Raw genomic sequence first — 20990 nt, forward strand, 5'->3', positions numbered from 1 at the left:
ATTATGTATAAATATAATATTTTTATTAAATTAAGATAATAAATAATACTTTTATTAATATAATATATATTTAAATTAAAGAAATGAATAAATATATATACCTAGAGTGGGGCAAAATATCTTAAACGGCTAAACCCATCTTAGAGCTAACATTTGTTTTTAAAAAGAGAAAACTTGATCTAATCTTGAAATTTAAAAAAATGCACACATTGAATTGAGACAACTGAAAACAGATACAAATTGTTTTATCATCCACACCTTTATTGAAATATTATAAAATTTATCTAATTAAAAAAAAAAACTAAATAAATGTACTACGTGGACACTTTCATTAGTCTTATTTTCTTACAAACTTCAATGTATAAATTAAAAAGCCAAAAACAAACTAAAAAAAAGAAAGAGCCAAGAAAGGAAAAAAAAAATCGGATGTCACATTGACACTTTCATTTGTATTGAATCCCATAAATTTAAAAAAAAAAAGTATCTAAAAAAATTAAATAAAAAATATCAAATGAATCCCACAAATTTTTTTGAAAAATTAAAAATAAAATTATTTAGTAAATATGTACAAAATTAAAAATTAAAAAAAAAGGGAAAAGAAAAAGAAGGAATGAAAAAATATATATAAAAAAGAACTTATTGGATACATGTGACACGAAATGAGTAAAATTTAATGTATGGATGAAAGAAAATTAATCAAAGTGATAGTGTGACATGTGAGATTAATAATGAAGTTGGATTAATTGAGTAAGTGTATGGGAAATAAATATGGACGAAAAAAATAAAAGATAAGTTGATTCATAAAGGAAAGAGTGAATCATTTAAAAAGAAAAATTAGTAAATGAGATTATGTAATACAAATATTTATTATTTTATATCATAATAAAAAAATTAATTAAAAGGAATTTTCATATGCAAAATATTAATGATGTTTTGTATTATATTAAAAAAGAATCAGTTAAAAGAAAATTTTAATATAAAAAATTAAAAAATGTACAATTAGTTGACAATTACAAATTGATAAAAACTCAAAATTTTATGTTTGTAATATACACAAGAGAAAAAATATTAAAATAAATATACATATTTACCTTAATTTTTAAGAGTTATTTACATATGTAGTTTATAAAGTAGTTATACATTTTTTTTAATTAAATATGTGTATAATGTATTTTGTTTGCAAATATTATAATTTTAGATTAAATTTAAAATTTGGGTAAAAAAGTAATTATATTGTTTATAAATTTAAAAAATTAAAATTTCAATAATTATTTTTTGTCATAATATCAATTGATAAATAATCTTGTTATAATATCACACCTACTAATTTTTCTAAAAAAGATATTCCTATGTCAATCATCTGTATTTACAAAAAAAAAAAAAAAAAAAACAAAGGAATTGAAGAGGTGCCAAGTATTAATATGCTGAGCAATTGAGAGGATGTCAAAATTGAGCTAAATTATGCAAAATTAATAGTATGAATTTTAATATACAAAATATTTATTATTTTTGTATTATAATAAAAAAATATGTGCAATTAATTGACAATTACAAATTGATCAAGGTTCAAAATTTTATATTGTGAATAAACATAACAGAATAAATAATAAAATAAGTGAATTATCAAAAATAATCTTTAAGTATACATATTTACTTTAATTTCTTAAGGTTATTTGTAATTTTATATTTTTGTATTAAGCATATATATAATAGGTTTTTGGGTACATATTATAATATTATATTTTTGGATAAAAAAGAATTATATTTTTCATTAATAAAAAATTGACACTTTTAGCTAGTTTGTTGTTATAGCATTAATTAATAAATAATTTTACTTTAATTATTGTTTTGTAATTTTTGTTAAAAAATATTATCAATTTTTTAAGAAAATAATTCATCCTTATATTTAAAATATATATATAAACGTGATAGGGTGGTGACATTTAGAGAAGCAAGGGAAGGGTCTAGTTTTGATCAAAGTTAGAAAAATTTTATATACATATATTTACGCGGTCATGCTTTTGGTAAGCTATTCACTTAATCAACTTCATAGCTCTATCTTTGCTTTCAATTTTCAATGAAACAATTTCAGAAAGTTGAAAAAAAAAATTTGTTTTTGACTTTTTTTGTTTAATAGCTTTTACTTATTCTTTCTATTGGAAATGGTTTTGAAGAGCTTTTAAGATTTAATTTTTTATTTTTATTTTTATTTATTGTATCTTTTCTTATAAATAATGAAGTAGATTTTTTTACATTAATTTTATAAATGAGAATGAAGGGAAAATGTCACGAAAGTTATTACCATATGTTGCCGGTTGCATCTTAAAAGTAAAGATGACATAAATGAATAAATGATCAAGTGTTGAAAGATCAATTGAAGAAGTTACAGCACTTTGCATTTCTTAATTATTAAAAAAAATTAAAACCAAAAGGATTGAAAAAATAATTCTTGTTATTTATATTTGAATAATGATTTTTTTTTTATAAATTATGAAATTGAGAAATGAATTTTATAAATATCAAAAAAATTATCTCAAATCTTAATAAATAATTTCATTATTTAAAGAAAATGAAAAAAGTGCTAACAATATTTACAGATATTAAATACAATACTTTATATTTTTTATTTAAATTTTTTAAATAAAAAATTAAAAAAAAAAAGAAAAGAAAAAATATATACATTTTTATAGTAAAAACTATATAAATTGATTAATATAAGTATACAACTTATATATTATTTCTTTTTTACAGTAAATTCTATATAATATTTGATTAGACGAATAAATAATTGTGTAATTTATTAATAGAATATAAAATTTCTAATTTTAATGATTAAAAAATTTTAGATAAAAAAAAAGAAAAATATTTGGTTAGAGGGAAGACAACTAAAAACAGAAATATAATATGGGCTTGAAACCCATTTTATTGATGAAGCAAAAAAAAAAAAAAAAACCAAATCCAATAACCTATTAAACGTAGGCTTGATCAGTTATTGTAGTAGGACAGCCATAAAATGAAAAAAAAACCTCGAAAAGCTTTAACTCGTAATCCAGTTAGGAATCAGTATCATTAATTTATTTTGTCGTGTATTTTTATTCTTTTGTTATGAAATTGTTTAGTTTAATTCTTACAACCATGGTATATGATCAAGAATTTGAAACTTCATTTATGATGTTGAAAATGATGATAAAATTTTCCCCTATTTAATAAAACAAAATAAATTAAATTGTTGTTAATAGAGTATGGAATTTTTAATTTTAACAATTAGAATTTAATTTTTGACATTTTTAAATATAAAAAAATAAAATTATTTAGTAAAGGTTAATATTTACATATACTTGAAAACTTACTTTCGAACCTTTAAAATTTTGAATTTCATATATATAGAGAATAAATAAAAAAACTTTAATTTTATGTCAATGTATTGGGTTAGCATTGTTTTTGCTATTTAATACTTTTATTTGGGAGCATTTTGTTTTACTTGACAAGCGGTTTGGTTGGAAATAATAATCGTAATAGAATCTCAGTGAATTAAAGTAGCATTTATTTGGGTTGTTAAAGTACTTAAAGGAAGATGTTTAATAAGTCAACAAGTCAATGTCATGGGAATTTAAGGCTTTGGAAAAACAGGGAAACAGGGACAGGAGAAAACATATTGAAGGTTCAAATTATCAAAATTATTGATTTGATTGATTCAAATCAGCTTTAGAAAAATCATATTCGAATTTATTGAATCGAAAATTGATAGTATTTTTATTCGATAAAACATAATAAATAAAAAATTTGAATCTTTAATATTTATTTTGACGTATTATTAAATGAAGTATATTTTTTTATTGAGGAATGATTATATTTATTATTTACTCAATATTAAAATCAAGCGTTCAATACTAAAATGTTCTAAATCGATTGAATCGGCAATCAAACCCTCAACCAATTCAACTTTGGATACGATTTTGTAAAAAAATTGATTTAAACTCAGTCTAGTTGTTGCTTGTTAAATCCCTTCTCAAAAGTTAAGGTTTAAAGTTGAAAGTTTTTTCTTCTCTCACATAAGCAATTGTCTTTAGCAGGAGCTGGGTTGAAAGCAACTGCATCCCTACTCCATAGTTTAAGTTGAAGAATGTAAAATTTTTTTAACCTTTTTTTGGGGTTTTCTGTAAAGGTTATGACTTATGACAAATTCAAAAGTGTGAGATGTTGTTTATGTGTTGCTAGCTGTAACCGTGTAACTAAACCGATATGTCTTTGACACAGTTGCTTTTGCCTTGCTCCTTTGGTTATACTAATTTATAAAATTTTATTTTGCTTTGAAAAATATTATTAGTAACTTAATTTTCTAATTAATTATTTTGACCACATAACATTTTAAATTTGAAAAAGAAATTTATTTTCTTGCCCTTTCAACCTTATAATTCAAAATTGGGAAAAACCTTTGATTGATCACGAGAGGCTAAATTTTGAAAATATATATAGTTCTTCAATTATATTATATATAGTTTATTAAGATATTTTTAAGAAAAAAATAAAAATTTATCAAACCACCAGTAATATGTTTTATTAATAAAATGTTAAACTATTTTAAAAAAATATTGAAGTATTTAAAAAAAATGTTGAATTCTTAATTTTAATAATCAAAATTTAATTTTTATAATTTTAAGTAGAAAAAGAAATCCCACCAACCCAAATCCATATTTCCCATTTTGTTCTAATCGCATTACTTTTTGAATATTTCCTACCCTTTGCTTGGACCCCAACAAAAAGGTAGTCTTGGTAGCGACCGGGATGATCATTTCCATCTCTCATTCCCAAATTCGCTTTCCAAATACTTCAAACTTTCACATTCTACTTATTCAACAGTCTTAATCTGAAATCTTGTGTTTTCGGTTTTAAATTTCTGATGAACAAATCAACTGATAATTAATAATTAATTAATCTACCTAGCTAGAAAGAGATTGTGTCATCATAATACTATTTGGAATAACTATATAATAAAATCTAATAAATAAAAAGACATGAGAAAGCATTAACAAGAACATAATCAGAGATAGAAATCTGACTTCAAATGAATTAGCAATTAATGAGAAAATTATTTGCTAAGAGCCTAAGATTAAGTTGAGCAAATTAAAATTTGATTTGACATTCTTAAATATTATGAAAAACAATGAAAAAAAAAAAGGTTCTTATGTATTTATTAAAATTTCTTTCGTAAAGAACAAATCGCTGTATGCTTTGCGTTTAAACTTGCATTGGATGCTCCTATGACTAACAGTTTGGGTGGGTATTGAAAACGAATGGCCTCTCGCTCGATTTGTCGGCAGGTTTTTCCCTGGATATATAAATATATTTACAATAAATTGAAAATAATCATCAGAACGGATATTTGAGTATATATGTTCAAAACAAGTTGACATGAACACCTTACTTTTGTACATAATCTTTGGTGATGTTTTTCAACCATTTTTTTTTTAACAAGGAAAGTTGGGCTCTCTTAATAGATAAGTAATCAATAAAAAAAACAATATTAATTGTTTTGCATGACCAAAAATTTAAAGCAAAATCTCAGACTGACATGTATATGAACAAATTAAAATAAGAAGGGAAATAGAAATGTACCATACATGCAAACTTGCAATGTAGCTGGTAGGTTATATTCGACTTAAAGAGGTTGAGCATTGACTTCATATTTTGACATTTTAACAATAATTTAAGACAGGACTGTCGTTGATAGGTTCAATGTTTCATTCTAGTAAATGATCAACATTGTTTTAAATTTTAATTATTTTAATAAGCAAATAAATTCCTTAATTTCTAACTGGTCATCTGAAAGATGATTAATTTGGGCTTAATTAAAATTCCATTTTCCTCATAAACATATAAGATATTCGGACATAGTGACGTCTTAATAGCACAAAAAATGGGTAAAACAAACACAATGTAATAAAAAAATATAGAAAAGTTGGATATGCTTCCAATAGATCACATCTATCAAAAAAATATATATTTTGTTTTGATTGGATATGTAACATCATATAAAATATCGAACGACATAAATTTAACAACGTAGTTTTTTCATAATTTGTTTTGAAAAAGTATAATATGCAACTTTGAATGGTCAATTATATCCTTTATGAAATTGGCAAACTTTAAGAATGTAAAATTCTTCTTTTGTGGAAGGAATATCCTAGACAGGGCAATTTTCTACCTTTGAAACTTTGATACCAAAGGAAAAAAAAAATTACCAAAGAAATTAAACATAGCATATGGATTATGGACACCTCATTGATTTGAAGTATATATGTGCAAGTTTTTCTCAATCTTTTTTTAACTTTTTTTCTTTCTATTTTTAACTATTGATATGCTTAGCTAATTATCGAGATGGACTAGGCAAACAACTAGGCATAGGGATGCTACACCTATCCCTTTCAACGTTCAAACTCAAGGCCTTGTGAGTATACAATTGTTTCACATTTGATCTTTGATCATGAAGCAACTTCACTAAACTTCTCTTGGCATTTGACCTAAATGGGCAATTAGATGACAAGAATCCATCCACCAAATGTAGGTAAGCCTCCAAATCATGACAACATGCCACATCAGCATTCGGCTTTAAGTAGGGTGACATCTTAGTATCGACCCGTAGTTCTACTCCAACATGGGAATATGCCCATAGATTATTGTTATCAAGCATATTAAATACGCTCACAAAACTTTCATTTCTTTGTTCTTCTCGTTGATCTTCTTCTTGTTGTTGGTGTTTCGATCCTTCGCCGTTAATAAATACACCCGGAACCCTAGTGATCAAATCTTGATTGTTCACAATTCGTAACACTTTAACATTTTTTTCATTAAGTCGCTGGACGAAACCTTTATTACCAACTCGAGGCCCTCCGAAAGAAAAAACAGCGATTGGCGGCACTTGAGGCGCACATGAACTTATTTCATCGGCAACTAAAAGTGATAATGCTGCACCAAGGCTATGCCCTGTGATTGTAATGCTAAGGCTCTCACCTTTGTACATCTCAATCAACCTTTGCACTTCTTCAACCACTGATTCAGCCAAGCTAGGCACGTGAGCGCCCGGTGTTTTGTGTAAGCTCAAGAACCCACATTCAACCTTTTGGGTTGGGTGATCCGATTCAGGAATCTGAACCAGTTGGGCTCTAAAATTTTCAGCCCATTCCAAGCACGTAGAGGTTCCCCGTAAAGCAATAACAATATCTCTCCTTCCCATGCGTTGTATCTCCCTTCTGTCATCACAAACCGCTACGAATCCGATCCAACTAGACCGTTGGGTCATCCACCCGAGATTGGGAGCCAAGTCGTCTACCCACTTCGGTAACCGGACAGACGAGGTGGCGTAAAGACTTTTGGTCACCTTGTAAGACCTATCAGGCAACGCCACGTGCCTTGGTAAAGGAGCCTCGTCGGTTGACATGGCGGGGTTGGAATGAAAACCATGATAGGCAGCTTGAACAAATTCCCCATATCTAACCACTTCTCGCCTTAGATTTTCATCGAGCGGATCAAGCAAACCTGACCAATCATTGCAACCGTGGTACTCTCTCCAACGAGAAGCAAGGTTGTTCCTCGGTGAATATTCCATGGTTTTCGATAAAAGCCTCTGAAGCCTATTTAAATGACGTGGGGACATCTCTTCAGCGGCTTTTTCAGGCCAAATCCTGGAAAGATTAAGCCCTTCGAGTAAAACCTTTCCTTTGTTTTCGATTGATCCATTCGTGGGGGCTTTGATAACTTGTTCTTGGTCGGCTTGGTTCGTTTTCTGGAGGAGTTTTTCGAGGTTGGAAAGGTGTTGCCGAGTCAATTCAGTCGATGATGATGCTGATGAAACAGGCTTTTGAGAAGATGCATGAGGTTTTGTTAAAGGGTTTAGAGGTGATTTTTCGCACTTGAAACTTGCCCGTCTGGCTTGAAAGACGTGCAAGTTTTGAGCGGGAAGAGTCGAGCTGATGCCGATCTGCATGGAGAGGGGTCAGAAAAGGAAAAGGGAGAGAGCAAAGAAAAAGTCAATGAAGATAAAAGAGATGATGAAAAGATAGAGCTTAAACAGCAAAGTTTAGACAAGTGATATTGAAGAGATTAGACATATATGGTATTTATAGAACAACATTTCCAATGAATACCAACTTTATTCCATAATTACATAAAGAACCTTATTGTCAAACTATGGCAATACTGAAAACATTAGGTGTTTTATGGGTTAATGGATGTTAGCAGGATGAGATGGAGAAAGATTGACAATTTCTGTTTAACCCCCCTTGGGTTCACGAAAAGTCTGTGATCAATGAGAAGATGGAGTTAAGCTTTTTGGAGTTGAATTGACTGAAAGGACCCTTGGATCTGTCTTTTGTATTGATGAATGAATGAATTTTCAAATTTTCAGTTTGTGCCCTTTTCTCACTTTTTATGTTGGTTTGGTTGACAAGAATTGTACTTTTGTTTTTTGGGTTGACTTTGATGGCAAATCATAGTGTACTACCACGCAGGGGTTACAAAGTCAATGAAACAATGAAATGTGAACAAAGTTTATTTATTTTCCAACAACAATTCTCTGTTGATATTCGAGGGAAATATCGGGATTGGAGATTCAAATTCAAATTTTTTGAAAAAAAAAATACATCAATATTTGAATACTCGATTTTAACAATAATTTTATTCTTCGAAATTCAATAGAAACTAGCTAGGTGTATCAATATTTTGTTGAATGAAAAATATATATAAGTTGGTATTTCAAGAATTTGATTCAAATTCTTGTTTCTCTTGGAATAAAAAAAATAATGGTATTAGACTACAATTCCAAACTGATGGATTGTCATTTCCATTCTCGCTTGAGTGTTTGATATTTTTGAAATTGAAATATTCTGGTCTCTTTTTTTACTTTTGAATTTGTCTTAGATAATGTATATATTTCAAACCCTACGAAATCATCTCTTAATATCTATTTTTAGAAAACGGATTAAAAATGGAACCAGGCAGGCCAAAGCAAAGTTTCCTGTCTACCCCGGTGGATGCAGTAAAAGGTTGAATTTAATTGGAATGGGTTTTCTTGTTGAAACATGAAAGTAAGAAAAGCAATTCCCGTCAAATAGTATTCTCTCAAGTATGTGTGTAGCCTTTGATTTTTGCAATTCCCAAATATGACTAGTTTTGGTTTTAATCATCTGCTTAAGTATAGAACTCTCTCTTTTTCAGCTCAAAATTTTGATATATAATTAGTAATTAAACTACTAATTATAGATTAATTAGATGTTAATTTCAGAATTAAATGATGCATCTAATCTTATATTCTGGTGTTTGATTGGTCAATAACTCAATTTTGTGTTACAGACAAATATTATATTATACTTTGCGAATTTTTGTCGGTTCGGTGGATTAGTTGAACTTTCATTGCTAATATTTTATGAAATTTTTAAAATTATGAAGGTTCCTTCTCATTTCCTTGGTGAATTTGTGATCAACGTACCAAAATTACGTAATGCAACAAAGAAAAAGTAATTAATTCTGAACTATGTTTGGTGCGATTTAATAAGTTTTTCAAAGTTAATTCTTTATGTTATTGTTGAAAATTAAAAAAAAAAAAGAAATTATAATTTTTATTTTATTTATTTATATATCTATCTATCTAAACAACAAATTGTGCACATTGTTCTTCCCAAAACATTAATTAAGACATCAGTTATTTTCATATGATGTTGTTATTGAACAGTTGAAGATGCGGAAAATAAATTAATCAATATACAAATATTATTGTTATTTTCATTATAATATATATTTTAAAGTGATGCATATTTTTTTTTTTTTTTAGTACAAAAAGGGAGTTAGTGTAAGCACTAATAAGCTTAACTAATAGTGAGGGTGGAATCACATCTAAAAATAACTATTATCGGATAATTCTTTTATTTATATCATATTTTATATGAAAATTTTATATTATATATTAATATGAAAAATATAAAACAAAAATTTTATTTTTATTAAATTTATATATAATTTTATTAAAAATTTAAATTATGTTATTTTTTAACATTTTTTTATATCATAACACTATATCATATTATAGATTACGATATGTCTTTAATCCAATGTCAAGGCACTCATTAAAAACGTGAAGGCCTTGTTGCTAGTGCCGGATGTTACAGGCCCTTCAAAAGCTGCACTACACCTATAAACTTTAAACCCATTATCTCCGATCTGTCTTATTTCAATATTTGTAATCTTTTTTATTATATTTAAATTATATTTGATATGATATTATAAATGGATAATAAAAAAATCAAGATCGATTCGTTTGACACAATCTATAAATTTCGCACAAAAATTAGAGTCGAATCTTGATCAGTTTGCTTTTCTTTTCTAAGGAATCATGGGAAAATTAAGGTCGATGGTGGAAGGGGACCAAAAACTAATGGTGTGATTATCATCATCCTTGGCACTCAATTTACTCAAATTTCATAGACAATTAAAGGACCGTGAAAAATGTAGGGAGTGAGAATGAAACGTTGAATTTGAAACATGATAAAGTGAGATCAATCGAGTACTGAGTACATCGTCATCATCAGCTAGCATCCTTTTTATCAATATCAAAGTACTGCTTTACATATCACATGTTAGTTAGGAGTTGAAATCTCTTTAATGTTTTCTTCCTGCCGTTGTCCAACATTTACTAATAAGAAATATTTGATTCTCGTTCGCATTTACATTGAGTTTGGTAATTGGGAAAATAAGAGGGAAAGAGGAAGGAAAAACATTTATACCTAATAAGAAATATTTGATTCTCATTTACACTTAGACTATGTTTGGTAAGAGAGAAAAAAAAAAAGAAAGAAAATAGTAGACTTAGTAATTTGAGTATTTGTATTATATAAAATATTAAATTTAGTATATTAATATTATATTTAACATAAAAATTACGTATCATAATTTTCGTCAATACAAAAATATAAAATATATATTTTTTAGTTTTATTAAACCTCTAAAATTTTAAGTTTTATCACCTTCGTATCTCATTTTCATATTATATTCATAATCGTATCGTATTTTAAATTATCATATCTAACAAAAAGAGTGGAATAAAAAACTATCTTCTTAATTTCAGTTTTTTCTTTTTTCTTTTTTTTTTTTTATGTTTCTCCTCCTTCCAAAGAGTAAAAAACTCATTCCATTTAAATTAATAATGTTATCCTTAACCTTTTTTTTTTTCTCTCTCTCTCTCTCTATTATCTTTTATTTTTATTAAATATATACAATTAAAAAATAAATTTTCTTCCTCTCAATTGTAATGTCTTTTTTCACCTTTTTTTTTTCCTTTTTCTTTCTATTTTTCTTCTTATCAATCATAGTGTTAAAATAAATCAAATGTCAAGATATTTTGATCCCTACCACCTGCTGAAACACATTAAAAAGGATTCGTTTTATAATGTGACTAGCCTTACTTTCGCTTTCTCCACTACTTGGCATGAATCAAGAACCGCCGATGATCAGCCAATCTTAGGCACTGAAGGAGGCGTGTTTATCTTTTTATCATTTCCTAGGGTTGATACAAAAGCACTATAAAAAATATATATAGTCTAGTGCTTTTCATTAATTCACTTTCATTTACTTACATTATTTTTTCCACTGACATGAGACTGAAAAAGCAGCTGCACTCAAGAAAAAAACTATGCGCACATTTTCCACGACAAATATCCATCTGATTAATTAACAGTGATTTCTTTTTCTCATTGACACGTTAATAACGAAATCCAACATCTAAATTTTTCTTCTCTCAATATCATGAATTAGTATGTTAGTAATTTTAGTACAATTCGAATGCTCGTGTTACATACGATTAGCTTTTAACCCTTTTTTTCTTCCATTTTCCTTTCTTGAAGCTCTTTAACAAACAATTTTAGAGAGAGTTGGAGTCAAATATATAGAGATTTGAAGTCATTGAATCACTGCTCCCATGTCAGCTTCACATGCAACCATGTGCATTTGCACATGTATTTTTCACTGCATCAAGTCTTTTGCGCATCTCAAAGTCCATTTTTCGTACTTTAAATATCATATATATTAATTAATGAAGCATTCATTTCGTGTGAAGCTCCTAAATTTCTATAATTAGAACCCATGTTTGATAACTTTGATTCTACTAATAAATCTATTTAAAGTGGATGATGAGGAAATTGAGATGTGGAAATGAAGATTTGCTCCAATAGTTTAAAGTGAATGATGAAACATATTGGAAACTTTTTGCCAGCATAAACAACGTGAGACAACCATTGCATTTGTTTATTAAAACTTGAAAGCTTGAATAAAAACACGTACAAATGAAAATGTAAACTTAAGGTAGATGAATATGGGGCCAAAAGCTCTATCATTTTCAACGCAGAGACCACCGACCACCGCGGAGAAGGAGAGAGATTTTGACGCGGAGTCCTCTAAAAATAAAATTTTAGAAATAACAAAGCACAGACACAAAACAAAATTTAACTAAAAAAATTTGGAAAATGACTGCATTTGGATTAAGATATGGATGAGCAATATTATATCCATACGTGATCCACATGAGAAGCAGCAGGCTGACTTTCTGTATCAACTAAACTTAATTTGTTTGACATAAAACATACATTAATTTGAATTAGTTGGTCTTAGAAATAGTTAGTCAATGTTTTGCATGTCCTAAAATTTTTTTTTTTTAAATTCATTTGGTATGACTCCTAATTAGGTATAATTTTGTATTAAAATATATTATAAATACCGAAAGTTATAGCTCTTAATTTCTATAGCTTTATGCGTGGAAGTAAGTGAAGGAAGTATGAAAATCAGGTTAGATTTTTGAAAGTGAGAGACATAGTTTGGCTTCAGAAATATGAGCTGGATGTGTTTAATTTTTTGTCGGCAAATTCATGTACGTCCAAATCATATGTGCATGTTTTTTTGGTTTAAGTAATGCAATCACCGACCTTTAGATTTAACTTAATTTTTTTATGTGAAATAATACGTTTTTAATATTGTTTTTTAAAAGCATATTATCTTAAATTAATTTGATATATTCAAGATTTAATTCTCGATACAAAGATTGAATTAAAAAAATATGTAACTTTTCTTTTATACCAATTGAACTGTCCGAAAAAAGTGAAATTTTAAGGTTTTGGTCAACTATAAGGGAAGATACAGTTCCAAAAGTTCGTGTGCAGACCGTGGGGCTTGAGAAGAAAAGTAAACAAAAAGAAAAGAAAATTAATAAAAAAATTATGTTGCTGCTGTGTAGGAAACAAAGGTTTTAAAATTTTTTTTTATCCAAGTGATTGTTGCCGATGAATTGCGAAGTAATCCCAGAGAAGAGTAAGACCCTATATGATGTGTACACATGACTTGGAATAAATCCGCAACAACTGGCTTCCACTTTGATTTTTTTTTTTTCTTTTTGATAGTTTCTTGGGCCCTTCGTATCTTCAAAAGTGCAATAGTACGAAAAAAAGTCACAACAATATGCCAAAGAAAATTAGGGTGGAAAAGAATTTTCAGTATCATCTATGGTTATATATATATATATCTTTGATTTATGCTGTATATCCTCGAGTCAAGATATTATTCCTCAACTTGGATAAAGTGTACTTCTCTTCTTTTGCCCTTGTTTTTTATTTTTTATTTTTTTTACTTGTCAAAATGATAGAATAAGATCAATGGTCTATGTGTATTAAACTACGAATGGGTTATATAGTAAAACTCAAAAAAAAAAAAAATACAAAACTTTATTCAATAAAATTTTATAATCATTTTTAAAAGATGAATTTAAATCTCAATATTTACAAACGTTTTTCTTGACTACGATCTTTTTGTATAAAAATAAAAGAATCCAAATCAAAATTGGTAAAAAAAAAATGACAAAAAGTAAAATTATTTTCCCAAAAAGATATTAAATATGTGGATATATCTCTAATCATATTCAAATTTTTTTTTTTGTTCAAGAAAGGTTAAAGTTTAAGAAAATTTGAAAAAAAAAATTTACGAAATATTGACAATTAAACCACAACTTTGCAAAAAACTACTTACGAGAAGAGTTCATAAAATTATTTGAATTAATTTTTAAATTAAAAAAAAATCCACTAAAGCGACCCAATATATATTTCATTTCAGAAAAAAAGTAATTTGATGCTGTTTTAAGTTTGAATTTTAAAACGTCGATGCTAATTCCTAGTCTACAGTTAATCGTCCATTTTTTATTAAAAAGATATCATATTAGAGAATTGCTAAATTTAAAAGTGAACTATCAATGTTTTTATTACTAAAAATGGCCAAACACTAATTACTATAAATGTTACGTGAAAAAATTGTCCATATAATTATAGTTTGTCCAAAATGCAAAGATATAACTGTATTTCTTATATTGATGCTAAAGAAAAGAAATTTCGTGTTTTAAAAAGCCCAGGGTGTTATAAATAAATCAAATTGAACAAAGCTGAAAATCCAACATCCATAGCGTCCCGTTTGGGCCAAAACCATTCGTCGCCAAATGTGCCCCGTCTTTTTTCCTAAATCCAAGATCCATACCAGTCTTCTGTTTAATTCTCACTTCCCAAGCCCAAGCCAACTATTATTGTGTTAGATTTCCCATTATCGTCGGGAAAAAAATTAAAGAAAACAAATTTACTCGAGGTAATTAAAATTTCCTTTGGAAATTTTTTTTAATTATTTATTAATAATAATAATAAGAATAAAAATAATGAAACAGAGTTTGTAATTTTCCACATTAAACGTTACCAACAAATGTTAGAAAAGGTTACTAGAAAACCTATATAAAGATTATAAAAAATTATAGAATGCATTTCGAAAAGCTTTAAAAGTTATACAAAATATGACAATGATTAAAAAACTTTAAAGGTTATTAAAATATATTAAAAAATTACTAAAAACGCTATAAAGATAATAAAAAAAAATCTTACAATGGTAGCTAAAAATGCTTTAGAGGTTACAAAAATGTTATAATGGTTAAAAAAAACTTTAAATATTAAAAAAATGTTACAATGGTACAATACAAATCATTAAAAGTTAGAAAAATATTAAAAAATAAAGTCATTTAATTTAATTGATTTTTACAATTATTCAAGATGATATATAATAAATTTTAAGAATTGAATCTCAACATTTTCTCTTACTTTTAAATTATAAGAGCACTTTACTTATAATTTATTTTATTATAATATTATAATTATTTAATCATAATAAAAAATATATAAAAATCTTATAAACGCGAATTTCATATAAAATTTCGATAATTTTCATATAATTTTTGTGATTAATTAATTAATTAAAATTATTATAAGAGATATTCTTTCCTCTTGTTTTGTATTAAAAAAATAAAATTAATAGCTAAAAGAACTATAAAGTAGAACCCGACGGCCCCACTTAACTGAAAAAAAAAAAAAAGGTCAATGCTTATGTAACAATAAACTAGGCGGTAACCAGGTCAAACATCTTAGTATCCTCAAAACAAGGGCGTTCTCTAATGTACATTCGACATAACATGAGTATTGGAAATTTATTTTTATCAAATCAAATTAACCCAAAATAAAACAACAGAAACGTATGTAATCGAGGGAGATTGTTGAAAATCCATTCCATTTCTTCTCAACTCGGATGCAAAAATAGGTTTTTGTCAGCCCTTCTTGTCTCTCCTGGCCTCTTGAGAGAGACGAGGAGATCAACCAGTTTTGATCATATTTTTTCACGGGTTTCTTGCTCAGAAAGATACATAAAATATATAGGGATTAAAAACCTTAGTTTGAAGCTACTCAAGAACATCTAAAACCACACCAACAAGAAAAAAAGAACGTAGAAAACAAGTTGGATCTTCGGTCTTCCATCTTGTGGGTGGTCGTTTGTTTGGTTTCAGCACCAAAAAAGAAGAAAAAAGAAGAAAGATATGTGGACACCAAGAAGTTATGGCGAAAGGAGAGAAGGAACAAATGGGTTGGTGGCAGTGGCCATAGACAAGGACAAAAACAGCCAAAATGCCCTTAAATGGGCAGTTGATCATCTCTTGCAAAAAGGCCAAACCGTCATTCTCATCCATGTGAAACCCAAGACATTCTCTCCCTTTGCCTCGCCTCTCCCTACTCCTCGTACGTTTTTCTTCGACAAGATATCACATTTCTCGTTCGAATGCCAGGGTTACCTCAACTTCTTTTTTTGCTGCAGGATTGAACCAATTTTCTGATATCAATGCTGATTTACCGTTGGTATGTAAAGATCCTGATCCTCAGACCAGGGACCTTTTCCTTCCTTTCCGTTGCTTTTGTACGCGTAAAGATGTAAGTTTCCTGGATCTAATTCCCTCTAATAATGATATTAAAAGTTCAGCAATGACTACACGGATTTTTCTTGATCTGCACTAAAATACACTTACCACGGTTTTGCAATACTTGCAATTTCGTATTCAGCAAATGATTCTTATTCATAAATTACTATTTTTATATGACGAGCTATTTTGACTGAAGATATGCTGCAAAGATATTGTTCTAGAAGAGACAGATGTAGCAAAAGCATTGATTGAATATGTCACTCAGGCTGCCATCGAGGTTTTAGTAGTCGGTGCTTCGGCAAAAACAGGCTTTCTTAGGTATGTGCGTCTTATGCTACATCAGCCCCCCATCAACAAAATTATATTTTCCAAACTATATATGAATGACAATGATCATTACAATATCTATGATTCTCTTTGAAATTTCCAAAGAAAACAGTGAATTTGGATATAATAAAATCGATCTACCTAGTCCTACTGAGTGGAGAAAGTAGAGATCGAAACAGCCGCAGCCATCTCAGCTAGCATATATATCCAGAGTTCTATGCTTTTGATTTCGACATTATTGGCATTACCTTAGTGCGGACAAGCTATAAATAGAATGTAACCATATTGGTGGTCCTGTCAAAGACAAGCAAACCAGAACGATATTGTTGGTCAATAAGGCAGTATAATATTTCTCATATACTAGGAAGAACACACTGGACTGACATCAGATACTTGAACGAATAAAGTAAAGTATGTTGGTTTATCATCCAAAACCCTGTCTCCCTGGCTATGGGAAACAATGATCATGATTTGCATCAACAACTTCTTTACATTTGTGAATCCATATATATTAATGACGCATACATTTCTGTGGAAGTTCACTTCAGAAAAAGTTTGTCTCTGTAGATTTAAAGCAACAGATATTCCTGGAATGGTATCAAAAAATGCCCCAGACTTTTGTAGCGTGTATGTCATATCCAAAAGCAAAATTTCATCCATGCGATCAGCGTCCCGTCCAGCACCAGCAATCTCCCCATTGCGTACTCAGCTTCTTAACCAATCCAGCTCAAAACCAACTCCTCCTGAGTTTCATATCCCACCAGCTAATAGTTTGAGAGGTTTATTTCTTTGCTTCAAGCTTAATTCCAAGTTATCTCTACCATTTGGTCAATCTTGAAATAACCTGTGAATAATCTGAACAGTTGAAAAACAGCGACTTGAACCGCCGCGTAAATCTACTGATTCCATGGAATCCTTCAGGTAAGTAACACCACATAGGTCCACAAAATGACCTATCTTACAAATAAATTTTTTTTTTTTTTTTTATCTTCCTATATTCAATAATAAATGAAAGAGATGTATTTAGAGCTAATTTTGGATGCAGGTCACCTTTTAGCAGGAGAGGCCTAAACGGGAAATCATATCCGGATCTCCCAATGCCAGATACAGACATATCCTTTGTCAGCTCTGGCAGGCCGAGCATTGACCGTATATTTCCCGCATTCTACGATAGCCAAGATATAAGCCGCACTGCTCCAAGGCTGTCCAACGTTTCAGAAATTGAAAGTAATCTTAGCTTCGAGTCAATGCAGTTTGGACGAAAATCGTTGGAGATTAGCTCTCCACCTGATTTCTCATCATTTTCTCAGGACAGTGACAAAATGTCAAACTCACCTACGTCAGTGGTAAGAAAATAAATGAAATTACTCAAGGAAAGCAAGCAACACAATTGGTTTATAACCAAACATGCATGATACGAGGACGAGCATTTTTTATGCTTAACTATATGCACATATCCACGTATTTTATCTTATTTAGTTAGACCAAAATATTGATCTCAAGACTTCTCTAGCTGTTACTTTCACACAAAAGATAGTGTATTGAACATCTTACATTACATGAACTTTTGGAAATAGTAACATCGATGATTGTTCTATTTTTCGATGACAAATGTAGGATGATGTGGAAGCTGAAATGAGAAGGCTAAAGCTGGAGCTCAAGCAAACTATGGAAATGTACAGTACAGCCTGCAAAGAAGCACTCACGGCAAAGCAGAAGGTTAGAGAATTAAAACATATGCTTACATTGTTACATCCTCAAGTCCTCGACATGCTTTGAAAGGTTATAGAATTCTGTTCGTTACATCACAGGCAAGAGAACTCCAGCTGTGGAAAATGGAAGAGGAGCGGAAATTGGAAGAGGCACGACTTGCCGAGGAAGTTGCATTAGCAATAGCAGAAAAGGAGAAAGCTAGGTCAAAAGCAGCAATTGAGGCAGCTCAAGCAGCTCAGAGAATTGCAGAAATTGAAGCACAAAAAAGAGTTAACGCGGAAATGAAAGCGCTCAAGGAATCAGAGGAGAAGAGAAAGGCACTTGATGCACTAGCAAATTCAGATTTCAGGTACAGGAAGTACACAATAGAGGAAATTGAAGCTGCCACTCAATTCTTTTCACAGAGTCTCAAGATTGGAGAAGGGGGCTATGGGCCTGTGTATAAAGCCCGTCTAGACCATACTCCCGTTGCAATTAAGGTTTTGCGTCCTGATGCAGCTCAAGGAAGGTCACAGTTTCAACAAGAGGTATGTGACATGGTCATAGTGCGCTTCAAAATGTTTGGACTTTTTATATATATGCTTTTGCCTTGTGATATATGGTTAGTTAATCAATGAAACTATGGATAACAATTAATTGACAGGTGGAGGTGTTAAGCTGCATACGACATCCCAACATGGTCCTCCTCTTGGGAGCCTGCCCAGAGTATGGATGCCTAGTGTACGAGTTCATGTCTAATGGGAGCTTAGAGGACCGTCTCTTCAGGAGAGGAAACACTCCACCTCTCTCTTGGCAGCTTAGGTTCAGAATTGCAGCCGAAATTGGAACGGCCTTGTTGTTCCTCCACCAGACAAAACCCGAACCCATAGTCCATCGTGACTTGAAACCAGCCAATATCTTACTTGACCGCAACTTTGTGAGCAAGATTAGTGATGTTGGGTTGGCCAGACTAGTTCCTCCATCCGTGGCTGACAATGTAACGCAGTATCGGATGACTTCCACGGCAGGAACTTTCTGCTACATAGATCCAGAGTACCAGCAGACAGGCATGCTAGGAATAAAGTCAGACATATACTCTTTTGGAATCATGCTTCTACAAATAATAACAGCAAAACCACCAATGGGATTGACTCACCACGTGGAACGTGCTATTGAGAAGGGGACTTTCACTCAAATGCTGGACCCAGCTATTCTTGATTGGCCTGTTCAAGAGGCCATGAGCTTTGCAAAAATTGCACTCAAGTGTTCAGAGCTAAGGCGGAAAGATAGACCTGATCTCGGCAAAGTTGTGTTGCCAGAACTGAACAGATTGAGAGCACTTGCGGAAGAAACCATGCACCCTACTTTGCAGACTGACAGTCCAGAACACTCCCCTAACTATAGCCTAGTTTCGCTACAACTAGTTAGTTGATCAAATTACCCAAGTCCTTTGAATTTCATCTAACGACATCATACATGTAAAACTTGAAACTTAACACTCGATTTGTTTGTTTGTTTGTTTTTGCAGGACCATACCTGTTCTGCACCGTCCGATAATTACTCAAGATGTCCTTCCAACGAGACTTTCTGAGTATTTTCTTGAGAAAAGATTGACCTAACTACTTTAGTTTTTGTACTTAGGTAATCTAAAGTCAAAATATGAATCTTTATACACAAAAAAAAAATGTATTCAAGCTTTTTGTTTACTCCCTTTGTCCCCTCAAAACATGTACGCCATGTTTGGTTGGCATGAATAGACATTCCATTACTGATCTATTTCAGAGGAATGGCTATTCGACCATTTGCTTCACTTGACTAACTATTCGGTGGAATAGCCTATACAAGCCATAATCTTCAAAAAGCTTGAATAGCCATCTGAGGTTCCTGGATCCTGGCTATTCGGTTGCCATAAGGAATAGTCAAAAAAATTTCTCATAACACCTTTTAGCAATTAATGAAATCCCAGTTTAACCTTAAGCCCTTCAATCAAAAAATACCCAACCATATCACTCCGGTGACCATGACCGATAACGCTTTGGCTAGATCAACTCGCTAGAGTCCAGATTCTTTTTCTTGTTCTTTCTCCAGATTTCGGCGAATTTCCGACGAACTTTATTCAAACAAGATCATATTTTGACGTAAGTAGGCCGGATTTCGATCGATGAGCAGTGATCCGACCTTCCAGAGGCCAGACCTGGGCCTCGGTGCGCTGAATCGGCGTCAATGGCTACAAATCCAGTCTGGAACAATCACCTTTCGCGGTCGTAAAAGCCTATCTAGAGTCCAACGGCCTGAATTGGCTGCAGAGATAGCTAGCCCGGTTTTCCGGCTAGCAGTTTCTTGGATCAATCCGAGTTAAAACCAAGGCTGGAATGAAAGAAGAAAAAGAGGGAAATTTTAAATATTTTTGTAAAATTTGAAAATATATTTTATTTTTGTTATAACAATTATTTTTTGAAATATAAATAGAAATGTTTTCTGGCCAAAAAAATTAAGTAAAATACCTATAAAAGCTACCCAATCATGCAATTTAATTCCCACTTCTCAACTACCGCCTGTGTTAGATCTCCCACTTTAGTCAAAAAGGAAAATTAAATAAAACGAATTATAAAAAAATAAAATTAAATAAAACGAATTTATTTGAGGTAAAATATTTTAATTTTGA

The 20990-nt window shown here is 30.2% G+C and overlaps 1 protein-coding gene and 1 pseudogene across 1 annotated transcript; one reads left to right on the forward strand and one right to left on the reverse strand.

Moving 5' to 3' along the window:
- Positions 1–6268: 6268 nt before the first annotated feature.
- On the reverse strand, positions 6269–8382 carry LOC111290739 (phospholipase A1-Ibeta2, chloroplastic pseudogene; annotated as a pseudogene).
- Positions 8383–15424: 7042 nt separating this feature from the next.
- On the forward strand, positions 15425–20847 carry LOC111290036 (U-box domain-containing protein 35). The gene is made up of 10 exons (XM_022881440.2): positions 15425–16127; positions 16204–16316; positions 16503–16624; positions 17201–17412; positions 17497–17554; positions 17679–17979; positions 18251–18352; positions 18445–18873; positions 18990–19748; positions 19854–20847. The coding sequence occupies exons 1-10, from the start codon at positions 15929–15931 to the stop codon at positions 19914–19916; spliced, it is 2358 nt and encodes a 785-aa protein (XP_022737175.2). The 5' UTR covers positions 15425–15928; the 3' UTR covers positions 19917–20847.
- Positions 20848–20990: the final 143 nt, after the last annotated feature.

This window comes from Durio zibethinus, chromosome 11 (assembly GCF_047325235.1).
Source record: "Durio zibethinus cultivar Kanyao isolate XHJ-2024 chromosome 11, ASM4732523v1, whole genome shotgun sequence".
NCBI classification, from domain to species: domain Eukaryota; kingdom Viridiplantae; phylum Streptophyta; class Magnoliopsida; order Malvales; family Malvaceae; genus Durio; species Durio zibethinus.